At 34.5% G+C, this 17,256-nt stretch overlaps 1 protein-coding gene across 1 annotated transcript; it reads left to right on the top strand.

Annotated features, from left to right (window-relative positions):
- Positions 1 to 9,607: 9,607 nt before the first annotated feature.
- On the top strand, positions 9,608 to 10,105 carry LOC148584611 (uncharacterized). The gene has a single exon (XM_088518537.1). The coding sequence runs from the start codon at positions 9,608 to 9,610 to the stop codon at positions 10,103 to 10,105; it is 498 nt and encodes a 165-aa protein (XP_088374663.1).
- The last annotated feature ends 7,151 nt before the right edge of the window (positions 10,106 to 17,256 follow it).

The raw sequence follows: 17,256 nt of genomic DNA on the forward strand, positions 1-17,256 counted from the left end.
GAGATCTCCAAACCTATGCTCTAAGTGTGATCACATTTAAGCCATGAAACCATGCATTTCATTCAAGATAAACTTTAGAATCAAAATATTTATTTTATGCTTAGTTATGTATTGATCCTTTTAACTAAAATAATTCTTCACACTAATGGGCTTATACTCTTTAAGCTCATCTACTCCAGCTAGGTTTATGAATCACCCTAACTATTATAAATTTAGTATAAAAAATAAACAAAATACACAGGTTACTGCTCCAAATATTCACATAATTCCTATATTATTCCCATTTTCAAACACCAAGTTAGTTGATCGAGTTGCTTGTATACAAATTAAATCTTAAATCTCACTACAACCAATATGGTCTTTAGCAACCAAAAAAATAGCGGCGAGTCAAAAGTCACCGCTATTGAGGGGTCATTAGCGGCAACTTTTCTAAGTCGCTACTAACGACCCATTATTAGCGACGACTTTTGAGTCACTACTAATAGTGGCCACTAAAAAAAAAATTATTTAGCAGCAACAACAATAGCTGCGAATAATAGTTGCCGCTATTAAACATCAATAGCGGCGACTATTGTCGCCGCTAATAAGATTCAATCAGCGGCGACCATAATGTCGCCGCTGATGAGGGTCAACAACGGCAACTCTTGAGAATCGCCGCTAATGAGTGGTCATTACGGTCACTGTTATTGACATAAGAAAAAATAATTAAAATGATTAAAATGTTCATTAGCAGCGACCATAAAGTCGCCGCTAATGAGAATCAACAATGATGAGTGGTCATTAGCAGTGACTTTTGGGTCGCCGCTATTGAACTATATGGTCGCCGCTAATTAGGATAAACAACGGCGACTCTTAGGGGTCACAGCAGATGAATATTTAAAAAAATTAAAAAAATTAATAAATATTGGGACGATGCTATTGGCCCTACATATATAATAGAAAAAAGTTATTTCCCAAAAATTCACCTCCGATAATATGTCATTAGTTCTTTTATATTAATTATTGGTGAATTTTATCTATTTTTCTATTTTCTATTCTTATTTTAAATTAAAAATCAAAATTTATTTTTTCCTTTTAAAGAAAACAAATTCTCCTATTAAATTAAAACGCTTAGAAAAATTAATTTTTTTATTCTATATTATTATTGAAGTTTTCTATTTCTTATTGTTATTTAAATGTTTAACTGAACAACCGATTGATCTTGGTGAATTAGTTCGATTGATCGTGATAGGATCAAATTTTCAATCAAACATCCGATCGATCATAGTAAATTAGTTCGATTGATAGTGAAAACAAATTCTCCTATTAAATTAAAACGCTTAGAAATTTATTTATTTTGTTTCTATATCACTATTGAAGTTTTCTATTTCTTATTCTTATTTAAATGCTTGACCGAACAACCGATCGATCTTGGTGAATTAATTTGATTGATCGTGATAGGATCAAATGATCAATCAAACATCCGATCAATCCAGGTGAATTAGTTCGATTGATCGTGATGTGATCAAATGATCGATCAAACATCCGATCGTTCCTAATGAATTAGTTTGATTGATCGTGATAGGATCAAATGTTCGATCAAACAACCAATCGATCCTGGTGAATTAGTTCTATTGATCGTGATAGAAACAAATGATCGATTAAACATCCGATCGATCCTAATGAATTTATTCGATTGATCGTGATAGAATCAAATGTTCGATCAAACATCCGATCGATCCAAATGAATTAGTTCGATTGATCGTGATATGATTAAATGATCAATCAAACATCCGATCGATCCTAATGAATTAGATCAATTGATCGTAAGAGGATCAAATGTTCGATCAAACATCTAATCCATCCTAATAAATTAGTTCGATTGATCGTGATAGAATCAAATGTCCAATCGATCCTACTGAATTAATTCAATTGATCGTGATAGGATCAAATTATCGATCAAACATCCGATCGATCCTACTAAATTAATTTGATTGATTGTGATATGATCAAATGATCAAACATCCGATCACTCCTAATGAATTAGTTAGATTAATCGTGATAGGATCAAATGATCGATCAAACATCTGATTGATCCTAATGCATTAGTTCGAATGATCGTGGTAGGATCAAATGATCAATCAAACATCCGATCGATCTTGGTGAATTAGTTTGATTGATCGTGATAGGATCAAATGATCGATTAAACATTCGATCGATCCTAATGAATTAGTTCGATTGATCGTGATAGGATTAAATGTTCGATCAAACATCCAATCGATCCTAGTGAATTAGTTTGATTGATCATGATATGATCAATTGATAGATCAAATTGGATACAATTGAAGGTTCAATCGAACATTCAATTGAACGGTAAGCTTTTTATATTATCTTAGTGCCTTAGTTATATTGATCTTATATTATCTTTGGATTTTGTATTATTTTATAATTAATTATAAGATAAATATCAACTTAATGATCTTTATCATAAAAAATTATTAAACGGAAATTATTAGTTAATATTAAAAATAATAAAAACATATTACAAGAGAAAAATTAAAAACAAAAATGGTGATAGGGCAAAGCCATGGTCGTGGCCGAGTCCAAGGCCGTGGTCAACTCCGAGGTCAAGGTCGAGGCCTGTGTCATGTCGAGGATCGTGACAGGCCGACTCTCATTGATGTTGATGACAATATAGACATGCCATGACTGGTGACCCTCGATTCGGCGGAGGGCAATCCTTCCTATGAGCTGTCTGATGACATACACTCATTGGGAGTCGCACCACCGCAAGCTGTAAGTGAATATAAGGTCTTTTTCTTACTAGTTTGCTGTATACACTTTGCGAACTACTTTTCCAAATACAACTAACTATGTTTCCATATTTTGATTAATAGCTAGCATGTCTGTTAGACGACCAAGGGGTCAGAACAAGAATTGGAAGGTTAATGATATGATAGATAAGGATGGTCTGCTCACTTTGGAATTCAAGGATGATTATGTCGTACCTGTGGGCGAAAATGTCGCGGAGTGGTCGAGGATAATTTCTAAGATTGTCCTCGATCATTGCGACCTCCATTATCAGAGTTGGAGCATGGTCCCAGATGAAATGGTGAAGAGATTGGAAGAACGTGTGAAGGTATAAATCTCATTATGTATGTGTATTATGTCACTTGCTACAAATAATGTGACAAACTTTTGATTATTGTTTTCGTAATTACTATGTCTCAGGGTAAGTTCGTTTTGGATATGGAGCTAAAGAAGCACAAGGATGCCTTAAAGCATCAATTACGTCTGGCCTATAATAGGACACGCTCCAAATTGCACCTCGAGAAATACAAAATTTATTTCAAAGATGTACAGAGTTGAGATTTAGTAGCGGTGGCCAATGCTCAAGTCGAGGTAAGGGCCAATGTTCCAAATGGTATTTCTCCGAAACAATGGCCTACTAATTGTGATTCATTCGAAGCCGACTCATGGAAGGTAAATGCATCTTATTCAAATAAATAGTCAATTATTATTTCTAAGATTTGTATTCAGCTATAAAAAATGAAATGAATATGTTTTTTGACTGAATTTTTGTAGGCCAAATCTGAGCGAAATAAGAAAAATAAAGCAAAGATGGAAACAAATCATACCGCTGGCACCTCGACGTTCGTCAATGTCATTCACAAGAAGGTAAGAATATATAATGTTAAGCTTTTATAGTAATGTTCTTCAGTGTAACAGTTAATTATGTGTATTATGTGCAAGCAAAGAAAACTAATGCCATACCCAATCCCATACAAATATACAAGGACACGCACACTTAAAGGAATGGGAAATTTGTGAGTGAATACGCCGAGAGTAAATATGTGAGAGAATGAAATGGTTACTCATGATGAATATGTCTAATGAACTTGCATGATTTATTTAGTGGAGGTTTATATGGTTTGTGCAGAATGAAATGGAATCAATTGCAGCAAACTCCGACAACACTAATGCCAGCCAAGAAGACATTGTCTTAAAGGTGCTAGGTGGACACCGCTCAGGACATGTTAGAGGAAAAGGTTGTGGTGCCATACCTACCCAATCAAATTCCTCATCAGCATGCAACCAACAAAACCATGATGAATGCTTGGCTATACAGCTAGAAACCGAAGAGAAACTAGCTACTATGGAGGCCGAAATTAAGGAGTCAAAAGCATCACAAGCTGATATGGAGCTAAAAATGCTGGATGAAACAACTGCATTTCAGGCCGAAATTAAGTAGTCAAAAGCATCTCAAGCTGCTATGCAAGCACAAATGGAAAGGCTGCTAAAACATCTAGGAGGGTAAAAGAATCTTGGCTATCACTTTTTTTTTTTTCTTTTTTTTTTTTTTTATTTCACACACATATCAAGTAATTGTTAGAAAGATCATTGATTATGATATGAATTCTATTATTCCTAGGATTGGAAGGAGCTCTTATGGATCTCAAGCAAGCGGAAGCAACGTTTGAAAGAACTTTTGTTGTATTTTGTTTAAGACTTTGTTTTAATATTATTAAGATTTGTCACAAATTTGGTTTGTATTAGAGGGTAAGAACTTTAAATAGTTTGAATGTTTAAGAACTTGGAGGGTGCTTTAGTTGTACTTTGTTGAAGAAGTTGTTCTAATATTACAAAGATTATAACAAATTTGGTTTGTGTTAGAAGGTAAGAACTTCAAACAATTTTTTTGTTTAAGAACTTTGAGTTAGTGAACCTCTCTTAGCATGTTTATCAAGTTGAGTAAACAATGCAAGAGAGTAATATTATATAACAATATTTCATTTTTAAGTGTACACAAGATGGCATGAGCGGAAGATGTGCAAGGAGTTGTGGCGCTAAAGGACTCAAATAACAATGGGTAAGATATTTCAATCCCATTGTCATTCACTTGTTGGTGGAAGTTAGTTCCATTTAATACAAGTATATAACACTATTTTCTTTTTTTAGTGTATGTAGAATGGCAGGAGAGAAAGATAGGCAAGAAATTGTTGCACTAAATGACTCAATTGATGGTAAGTTATTTCAAACCTATTGTCACTCACTTGTTGGTCGAAGTACTGTGAAATGTAGCGAGCGAGAGGCTTGTATGGAGTTATAAGGATAAGTAGAATGTGAATTGGAGTGTTTGGTTTTTGATTATATTTGTTTGTTGGTTTGCATTTGTGATCTCATTAATCATATAAGTTTGTGTTTGTGTTTGTGTTTGTGTTTGATTGTGGTAATTAAGGCCGATGATCTTTTTTTTGTCTTAAGTTATTTGTTTTAGGAAAAAGAATTGCTTTTAGTCTTAGTTATTCAGGAAACATGAGGATCTTTTGTCATTCTGTGACAAAAATGGGGAGTAAATATGGGGAGATGATGGAATTGGCTCAACATTTTGGTTTTGTCTCCGAATTGGCAAAGGGGGAGTTCGTTAGTTCTTGTGTTGGCTTAATTCAGTTCCACAATGCAGAGGCTACTGTTTATAGGCTCAAACACTGATATAGAATGCTCAGAATCCATGTGTCATGAACGTCCCTGCAAAATTTATGTGTAGATTCATGTGTCATGAACGTCCCTGCAAAATTTCAAGTCAATCGGACCACAAACGCCCATCGATCGGAGCTGTTGATCAAGACTGGACAGCATTTCCATAATGCTGTTTTTCTCCACTGCAGGCCATGTCCGAACATGGTGATAGGTTGTCTGAACAGTCTTTCCAAAAACTCTATTTTTGCTCCGCAAGGCCTGTCCGGACAGCCCATTAACCTGTCCGGACACCCCGTACCTATTATGCCCAAAAATGTGTTTTTAGTGGGCCCAGATCTAGGGCTTGATGTACTGATATATATATACATCATTATAGAAGAGAGAGACGTGAATTTTCACCTCAGAGAGTTCGTCGGAGGCTGTGTTAAGAGAGATCATATGTGGTGAGCGTTAAATTAAATTTCTTAGAGTTTTAGTTATTCCTTTGATAAATCTATAGTTGAGAAGTCTATCGGAAGGGTCCTGTAAAGGAGAATCACGTTGAAGAAGATTGTGAGCAAGGAGACGAGTTGTAGGCTTGTCGATCTTACAGAGCCAAGGTTTTGCAAAGGGTTGTAAGTGTTCCTAGTGTCTATAATCTCTGGATAATCTTTTGATAATGATTTCCTGGGTTTGGCTGCCCCGGAGAAGTTTTACTTTTAAATCAGTTTCTAAAAGGTTTCCTCTTCGTAACTCAAATATCTGTGTCTGCCTCTTTATTGTTTTATATATCTTGGGTGATTGAATTGTTTATTACTTCATAGTATTAATTCCACATAAATTGTGATAAACAAGTTTTTGGAGTCAGTATAGTGTTTTTTAGAATAGTGTCATATGCTATATTATATATGCTCGCGAAAAAAACACCCAAAAATTTCAGTCTCCCTGACTCAAAGGAGAGACAGAGAGAGAGAGACAATTATTTATTAGCACAGCATGGAGAAAGGAACGCAAAGGAAAACAGGGTTCTTGACAAACTCTAGGTAACTGCATTGAGATATATACTCATTCCTGGATCAGAAATAGTGTCAGCGACATATTATTAGATAATTAAGGAAAGAGCAATACAATGAAATAGGATTTAGCCAGGCAGTTTCGTGTGGGGTGAGCTAGCTACAGCACAATGAAATAGGGTTTGTGCATGCTTTTACGTAAAAAAATTATGTTGTGAGCCTAATGATTTCAATATATGCTTATAAAAATCGCATTCATGAGACGTATAATATTTATCAATTAAACGAATTATGAAAATTCAACATATGATATAGATGGTCATGTATGGATGGCAGCCACATAGGTTATAGGTATAAAGACTTTTCACCCTATGAGATCTAGAGATTTATGTTTATTTTTTGGCATTAGATCCAATTGTTTTATAAGTGACCGGCAAAATCTTGTATATATAGGCGGTAGTCACAAGGACACGACATATTAGTGGCATGAATTACCTGAGTTGTAAATTTGGACGGGTCACTAGTGATGATGGTATGCGTGCTTTACTAGGGGACTAGTGTCGTATTAAAGGTCCCTCGAGATAACGCAAACTAGTTTGCATCAAGAAGGGGTTAAGAACTCGAATAAAACATACGGAAGAAAGTTATGGAATATGTATAATTATGTATAAGATTCTTATTAGAATGATTTCATTAACATAACATGTCAATTGTCCTTGGAGTTATGCTTCCTCTATTTCAAAATAAACTAATTTTTCTCAGTTGCATAATAAAAGAGACAACACTCACCAATTTTGTATAACCCATGGCATTTATTATTTTAAGAAATGTATTTTTTTACTTAAAGCTCATTACATAATAAATTAGCAAGTCATAGAGTTATATACTTATTTTTTCGCGTGTGAAAATACTAATTTTTCTCTTCTTTTATTTAGATTGTAACGGAGAAAATGATTGATGAAAACTTTTTCAAACCTTGCACAATGCAATCTCTGCTGCTGATTTCGGAGTATACATAGCCTCCACCGGCCGCTTAAAGAAGAAAAAAAATCAATAAAGAGCGACCTTTATTTTTCTCTAATCAGGCATTGACTAATAAAGTCTTCGGAATCGCAAATTGGACCTTCCAAGTCAATCTTTTATACATAAAATAAAATAAAAGAATAAAAAAAAAAAAAAAAAAAAGACTGGCGTAATTAATTACCACACTTTCATATTCCACCAATAATTTGAAAACACAAATACAGGGTAAGTTCTCTGACAACCAAATGGACTTTATATTATAAGTACTTTCATTTGGTCAAGGTGAACGAAGGTGCCAATCACCTGCCCACCCTAGCAGATTACTACCCTTGCATCTTCAACTATCTGACTATATTTACTCTAATTTTTTTTTTGTCTTCGATATTAAATGCAAGTACTTGTTTAAAGTATTTTTGTTATGAGTACACGTATAAGTGTTCTGTTCTACATTAGGAATGTATCAAGAAAAATTGTACTTAATATATCTGAGCTCCATGCTTAATTATGCCAATGGATCAGGTGCCTTGACGGGGGTTCCTACTTCTCGAAGGGGCCCTCGTATAAGCCATCCCTTCTTTGCGGACGATAGTCTCCTATTTTGTCGAGCTAATATTGTACAGTGGGAAAGCCTAACGACTATTCTCCAATTATATGAAGCCGCGTCGGGCCAACGACTTAACAGTAATAAAACTTCTATATTCTTCAGCAAAAATACGCCTGCAGCAGAACAGCAGGCAATTTTGGCGAACGCAGGAATCCCGGCCACTCAGAGGTACGATACCTATTTGGGTCTTCCAGCTTTAGTTGGAAAATCCCGAAGAGCAGCTTTCAAAGGTATCATTGACAGGGTATGGAGGAAATTGCAGGACTGGAAGCTGAAATTTCTTTCCCAAGCGGGAAAGGAAATTTTGCTTAAGGCGGTTATTCAGGCGATACCATCCTATTGTATGAGTATATTCCTCTTACCAAAAGGCCTATGTTCGGAGATCAATTCCCAAATGAAAAAATTCTGGTGGGGCAATCAAGATAGCGGGAATCGTATCAATTGGATGTGTTGGGAAAAGATGGGGAAGGCCAAAACAGCTGGAGGTATGGGTTTTAGGGATTTTACCTACTTCAATAAGGCATTATTGGCCAAACAATGCTGGCGATTGTGGAAATCCCCAACTAGTCTTGTGGCAAAAATTATGCAAGCAAAATATTATCTGAATGGTTCTATTTTGGAGGCTAGATTGGGTGACAGGCCGTCTTATGCTTGGAGGAGCATTCATAGCTCTTGTGGAGTTCTTCAGGAGGGCCTATTATGGCGCATTGGGAATGGAGACACTGTGCGCATCTGGAAGGATAGGTGGCTACCAAAAAAATCTACATTCCGTGTGGTCTTTCCCATACGTGAACTCAGTTCGGATGCGACAGTGCGAGAACTTATTGATGAAGAGCAGCATGGGTGGAATCTGCAAAAATTGGAGAGAATTTTCCTTAAGGAGGAGGTTCAAGCCATTCTTTCCATTCCTATTAGTAGTACAAATCAGCCAAATGTCATGATTTGGAGAGGGATGGCCAATGGCATGTTCTCTGTCAAAAGCGCTTATCACATGCAAGTAGACATGGAAGCTTCAAAGCCGGCTGAGAACTCATCTAGCAGGGGCACCAATGAGGTATGGAAAAAATTATGGGCTTTGGCGATTACAAATGCAGAGAAAAATTTTCTTTGGCAGGCTTGTCATGATATTTTACCCACCCGGGAAAATCTGCTCAAACGTAAAATCCTTCGAGACCCAATATGCCCTCTGTGTGGCTTCATGGTGGAGACTGGATTTCACGTCCTATGGCAGTGCCCTGCAGCTATGGATGTATGGGGCATGGGGCCAGTCAAATTTCAGAAGAGTCACTATGCAGGCCCAATGTTCCTGGATGTGGTGGAAGACATGTTCAGCAAATGCACAGAAGAGGAGATGGCTCTTTTTGTGGGCTTAGCTCGACGAATTTGGATGAGGCGTAACGACGTTCTGCATGGAGGTATTTTTTCTCATCCCGCAACTTTGATTCAGTTGACTCTTCGGGCGACAGAAGATTACAGGGCCGCTCAAGAAGACCGGCTTGCACCTACATAGGATAACGACGCTGGAGGCATGGTCCGTTGGGCAGCCCCGTGTACTGGATGGGTGAAAGCCAATTGGGACGCTTCTATTGATAGTGCTTCTGGTCGCCTAGGCTGTGGTGTTGTCATTCGAGATGATCACGGTCGTCTGATTAAGGCCAGAAGCATCTCGCACCAGGGGAACCTCTCACCGGCTGCAACTGAGTCTAAGGCTGCTTTGCTGGCCATTGATACCTGCTATGAGTTGGGATTTACTCATGTTCAGTTGGAAGGGGATGCCAAAGGTATCATTGATGCTGTCAACTGTGAGGAGAATGATGGGAGTAGTCTGGGGCATTTGGTGGCTGATATGAAGGTGAAGCTTCAACTGTTTACCCAATGGCATATGTGTTTTGTGAAGAGAGCAGGGAATATGGTGGCACACCTTCTGTCGAGGTATGCTGTACAACATGGAATTGATAATGTTTGGAGTGAGCCTCCTGAATGTATTTGTGATACCATTTTGCTTGAGCAATTAGCTCTAGCATAAGGAATATGCAATAAAATTTGTTCTTTTCTCAAAAGTGGACTCAAGTCCATTTATTATTATTATTATTATTATTATTATTTGACATGTGTGCACAAGAACGGAGAGGGGGATTCGAACTAGTAACCTTCACTTCATGAGGCGTAGTCCCCAACCGTTTGAGCTATGCTTTTGGGCTAATTAGTGTATATTAGGACTTGTTTTGTTTGCAGAATAGACCCCTGAAATAAAATTACTATTCTTATAGAATATCCATTATTTTGTTTGGTTGCACACCATTCCTAGAAATAACTATTCTTATGGGAATAGTTATTCCTCCATTAAGAGGAATGCATATTCCTATAAAAATTGAATGGATTTTTCAAAACACTTCTTTTTTTTTTTTTCTTTTTTTTTCTGCAAACCTAATTATCAAAAAAGAAAATCACAAAAATATTCTTTGGTGGGTCGCAGGCCAAGTTGGCAAAACCATATGGGTGGTCGCATCAACCCAAGGCCACTTCTCAAGGGACTTCGGAGGCGGTGCAACCACCCCGACGTCATTGTAACTTTCAAACACGAGAATTGTTTTGAGATTGTTTGCAAAGCAAGGGTCGTGTTTATTATTGCTGAATCTATTCCAACCACTTTCTCGAATGAGAAAATTACAATCTGCATCTGCTTGTGGTTCTGTCTATACCTTTGATTCGCCTTTGTATAACACAATATGAATAAAATAATTCAAATAAAAACATTTGATGAACCAATATTGGTTTATTAAATATGAATATTTTAGTAATTTTGATATAATTTTAATACCTATACTTTAGGAAATTGACAATTAACTTCGTCGTCATTAGATCTCGAAAGATCTCTCTTTACCTCCTCAAAATTAAAAACCTTTCATAAAATATGATGTACCAATCTCTAACGTTGCTTCGTCAACAATGCCTTATTAAAACATTCCAGATCTCCAAAGGACCAAATTTGAATCCCTCTCTAATCCTTTTGAGTTACTTATTTTTTACCTACTCATCTAATGATCTTGAACTTTTTCTCCTGGTATCCTTATCAAAATTTTTGTCACATATTCTCCTGATATCCTTATAAAAATTTTTGCATCGTCACATATTCTCCTGATATCCTTATAAAAATTTTTGCATCGTCACATATTACCTTGCACAATTTCTTAAGTAACTAGAAGATGCTCATGCCATATGTTGGTACGGCTTTCAATAAGATACATTTCACGCGTGTGAAAGGAACTTTACCTGCTAGTTATTCGACACGTTTCAACTTCAATCTTTAATGCTCTGAAATAGTCTGAATGGACAGAACTCTGCTGGTAGGCCCAAATAGTTGCCGAAGAAAATACTAGTTTTCTTCTGTGGCCTGATGTTTTCTCTAATATATATATATATATATAAAAGTCGAATCACTCTCAAAAGTGTCTTAATATTACGACATGTGGTGTGAACCCTTTTATTTTAATGCTACCCCAATTTTTTAAGGCATAATTTGTGAACCGGTTTTTTAAGGGTGAACCGATTTTTACTTTAAAAATCAGTTCATTAAATTAGCGTAATTAATAGCATTTAATTATATTTGAAGAGTTTTCTATATATAAATTATTCAATAAATTAAGTATTATTAATGTCAAAATCAAATAAGGAAACAAATAATACAAATCAAATTATATATTATTATGTTTAATCACTTTAATATGTATATAACATAATATTAAATGTTATAGTTGAATTAGATTAACTAAATGATAGGATGTAGAAACAAAATAGAAAAACATTTCATTGCATTATTTTTGTTTTTTTTTAATATATAATTGTATATTAATTATTAATTGTATAGGTTGTCGGATTTTTACTCAACATACTGATTAGGTATTTATTTTTTATTTCATTAGCAAAAATAATCTTTATTATATATATATATATATGATTAGCATCTTACAAGCAATTATATATTCGATGTCCAAACCGAAGTGTAAAATCACAACGGTTATCTTGGGGCTTATTTTGCTTAGTGTCCATTAGTTTATAAAATCTTTAATTGTTCGATATAACATGCTTCTTATTTGATATTTTCCCGAGGCCTTTTCGCCTATGAGATTTTTGTTGTTTATTTGTATGATTTACCTGAATTTTCAAATATTTTTTTAAAGTACTTTTTATGCCTTTTTTTTAAAAAAAGCTTATTTGATTATTATACAAAAAATGAACTTCGAAACACTTAAGAGATAATTAAGATTGAATATAAAGTGGGATGCTTATTTGATTGCATTGTTGATTGAGAGATTTTTTATTATTTTGCTATGTACTTTTTTTAAGGCTCATAATTATATGGGTTTTATAATTTGTATGAAATTTAATAAGTATAACGCTAATAATATAAATGATTCTTACTAACTTTCTATTAATGCTTTGATAATTACAATCCAAGTTTTATCTTCGCTATTTTTTTTCTTCTTATTTTTCATTTTAAACTATACATATGGGAACAAAGATTTTAACATATTTTAATTTATATGGATTAAACTAATTAAAGTTAAAGGCCTTATAATATATAGTAAAATTTTATGCGACTTATACATTTATACAATGTTCTGTGTATGATTGTATGTCATTATGTTGAGTAATATATTAGTTTATAACCTTTAGTATGTCTTTTTATTTTTATTTTTTTGACATGTCCACACAAAAGAAGGGGGATGGAAGATTCGAACTAGTGACATCCGCTTCATGAAGCGTGGTTCACAGCCGATTGAGCTACCCCTTAGGGGAGTATGTCTTTTTATTTAAATGGGCGTGATAGTTTTTTTTTTTTTTTTTTTTTCACAACCTATAATGAAAAGTTCGATAGAGATGTGTTTAAATTTTGAAATTAAACTATAACAAAGAATCTCGGGCATATTTTTTTCTATAACCAAAGTAAATTTTCGAATGCTCATAATTTGAGTTTTATTTGTATTGAAATCTAATAAGTATTACACCAATAATATTAGAGATTCTTTCTAATTTTATATTAATGTTTTGATTAAGCAAAATTCAAGTTTTTTTCTTGCAATTATGAAAAATAAAAATAAATTTCATAATACTTATGAAGAATATGATTATAATATTTTTAAATTTTATAATTAAATTGTAATGAAGAATTTCGCACATTATGGGGGTTATAAGATAGTTTCTAATAGCAGCTGCAACCTTCACACTTCTAGAGAATTTGCTTAGCTTATAAAGTAGACACGTGTGAGCGTGCCCTCGTTCTGTGCATAAACCCAACCTGATGAGGTCATAACCAACCTACGACACTCGAGCCCCACTTCGTAAAAAACAACGTTGTCAACTAGTGTATGTCGTTCATCTTATTCGCTTACTGCATGCCTCTCTAAATCGTACTATATATATATATATGGAAGTCATTTGATGTTCATAATCAACTGTGCACAAACCCAACCAAATGAGGTCATAATCAACTTATGACACTTGAGCCGACGTCGTAAAAAACAACATTGTCAACTAGTGTATGTCGTTCATCTTATTTGCTTACTGCATGCCTCTCTAAATCGTACTCTATATATATATATATATATATATATATATATATATATGTGTGTGTGGAAGTCATTTGATGTTCATAATCAACTGTGCACAAACCCAACCAAATGAGGTCATAATCAACTTACGACACTTGAGCCGACGTCGTAAAAAACAACATTGTCAACTAGTGTATGTCATTCATCTTATTCGCTTACTGCATGCTGCATGCCTCTCCAAATCGTACCATATATATCCTATAAATAGGAGTTGTTGTGAGTACCAAGATATTGAAACATAATCATGAAGATGAATAGTACCATATGTAGGAAATAATTTTGGATGGTGCACAAATTCTCATTGATATAAAATAATTACAATATGAATATTAACAATAAAATAAATAAAATACAATAGATGAAAATAGAGTATGGAAAGATCTCACAATGCTATAGAATCACGCAAGAGCGTTGTCCTTAAAGGTTGATTCGTGCCTCCCGGAGTGAATAACTCGGTGCGATCGGATCATTTGACACTCAACCTCCCAGGATTAGACTATAGCGTCTACCTTCGTTAAGGACGCACTTCCAATAACGAAGAGTAATAGAACAACCCAAATCTTTTCTTGTAGAACAACAAATACATAATTGAAAACATAGAAATAATATATATATATATATATATATATATATATATATATATATATATATCTCAAATGCTCTTTTGTGTATGTTCTATTGACAAGAAGGTTGGCTTAATATATAGAAATGAAGCTCACGTTTTCCTTCTTAAAGAGAATCTTTTAATATCCAAAGCCTTGAATGACTTCATGACCAAACGGTAAAAAATGCTTGGAAACCATAAAAAAAATCATTAGACCTTGTTAATGTCAAAGGTCAAAACTGTTGAACAATTAAAACCATGGAATTGTTAATGGCCAACGGCTAGAAACAATAAAAGTGAAAATCAATAGAAACAATAAAAGTGAAAATCAACGTATGGAGAAACTCAATGCCCTTAATGACCAAACGGTCACAAAAAATTATTTCTCAAAGAAGCCACTAGCAAATATCAAACAAAGAATAAAAGAGCTTATGGAAAAAGAAAACAAGAAAACAATTTGTTTGTAACACACATATATTACAACAATCCCCCACATGTTACAAACAATAAAATAAAGGAGATTGAAAGCATGCATCGATGTGGTACCCGAAGGTTTTAACCGCACCTAGGATAAATAAGTAGGAACTTAATGAATCATGGTAGAGTTAAACTCTTTTAACCAAATCCACAAGTTAAACAAACTTATCATCCACATAACTTTCTCCAAAAACAAAAAATTAAATCAAATCAAATAAACAAAAAGTCAAATCAAATCAAATCAAGAAAATTGGGTTGTTCTATAGCGGGTTGGCGCCTTATACAGGCCATGCGCCTCTGGGCTTCATGAGTGCTCTAGAGACTTGCCAAAGTCTCATAGGAGGCGGCACCACCTCCACACTCACATAGGTGGCGTCCATCAAGAATGTGTGCAGAGAACATCCCATCCCAAGAAGTAGGGACTATGGACCCATTAAGAGTTTTAAACTCATCCTTACTCACTCTGCATCTTTTGTTATTACACCATAAAATGGCTTTCATGAGCGCTCTAGAGACCTACCCAAGTCTCATAGGAGATAGCAACTCCACACTCATATAGGTGGTATCCATCAAGAGTGTGTGCAGGGAACACCCCATCCCAACAGGTAGGGACTATGGATCCATTAAGAGCTTTAAGCTCATCCTTAATCACTCTGCATCTTGTACTGTCTTACACCATAGGGATGGACTCATAACTAATCTTTTCAACAAGATAGTTAATAAACATAAATTGACAGTACCATATCTCATTTCACTTGTGACTTCGTTTCCCATTAAACCTCATTCATGGGATCTCCAATCGCAGAGGTTGGGTATCAATGACAGTGTCATGATTTGGGTATCAGTCCTATCCCCCTCGATGCTTCTCTCACTAGCCTTCTTGCTAGTGGCTTGGTCAAAGAATCTGCAGAATTCTTTTATGACCTCACAAAGTCCATGGACATATACCGGTCTCAATAAGCTGCCTCACAATATTGTGCACTTTCTTATTATAAATTATTTGCTCGAGCTTTGGCAGCCTGAAAATCACAATAAACACATAGGTGGAACTGTGTTAGCTTATAAAGACAAATAAATTAACCAATAGGTTCTTAGCCATTCATCTTCAGTTTCTGCCTTCTCCAAGGCAATTAACTCCGACTCCATAGTAAACCTTGCTATGCAATTCTTTTTTAAGGACTTCCAAGAGATAACTCTTTTAGCCAAAGTAAACACATAGCCACTAGTAGGCTTTGCTTATCTGAATCAAAAATCCAGTTAGCATCACAATATCCTTTCAAAATAACAGGATAATCACAACATGACAAACCAAAATTCATTGTGCCTTTAAAGTATCTCAACAATTTAGAGATAACATCTCAATGCTCAATACCATGATTATGAGTATATCTACTCAATCTACTAACAATATATGTAATATATATCAAGGCATATACAGTTTGTCAAAACATCAAGCTATTAATGATTTGTGCATATTTTTCTTGCAAAACACAATCACCGTGATTCTTAACCAAATATATTTTTGAATCATATGGTGTAAACATAGGCGGATAATCAAAGTGCTCATATCTTTTAAGCATCTTTCGAGCATAATATATCTGAGATAAAATAATGTAATAATTATCTCTAATAACCTTAATGTCCAACATGACATTCGCTTTACCTATGTCTTACCTATCAAAATTAGATGCAAGAAATCTTTTAACTTCATGCACAACATCAATGTTAGTTCACAAAATAAGCAAGTCATAAATATAAACAAATAATGACACATTCATTATTGTAAAACTTGCTATGCATTTACTTGCATCATTAATCAAATATAAATTAAACAATATCACCTTGTCAAACTTTTCATGCCATTGTTTAGGAGCTTTTTTTAATCCATACCGGGGATTACTAGTCCCTTGGGCAGCTCCATATAAATCTCTTCTTTGTTTAGAAAAATAACTTTGACATCCATTTGATGTCCAACAAGTTTATAAATATAAGCAATGGCAAATAACATTCTAATACATGCAATTTTAGTAACCGGAAAATAAGTATCAAATAATCAACATATGCATTTACTTGTAGCTTTTAGCTACCAAGTCTACCATATGCTTATCTATTGTATCATCCGGTTTAAGCTTATTCTTAACCACCTATTTATAACCAATTGATTTGGTCTTAGAAGGTAACTCAACGAGTTCCCAAACATGGTTAGACATAATTTATTCCAATTTATTATTTATTGCTTCTAACCAAAAAATGCATCAACTAGAGATTTAATTGTTTCATCATAACATGTCAGATCATCATCAATAATATAAACAATAAAATCATTACCGAGATTCCTTCCGTTCTAGCTCATTTGCTTTTTCTCAATTCTTATACATCATCAACAATTTATTAGAAGCAACAGAAAATTTATGAAATAATTTTTCCTTATTTTTCAAAGGAAACACATGCTCAAGAAAAATAGCATTTTTAGATTCAATAATA

Source organism: Corylus avellana, chromosome 7, assembly GCF_965113065.1.
Source record: "Corylus avellana chromosome 7, dhCorAvel1.hap1.2, whole genome shotgun sequence".
Taxonomy (NCBI): Eukaryota; Viridiplantae; Streptophyta; class Magnoliopsida; order Fagales; family Betulaceae; genus Corylus; species Corylus avellana.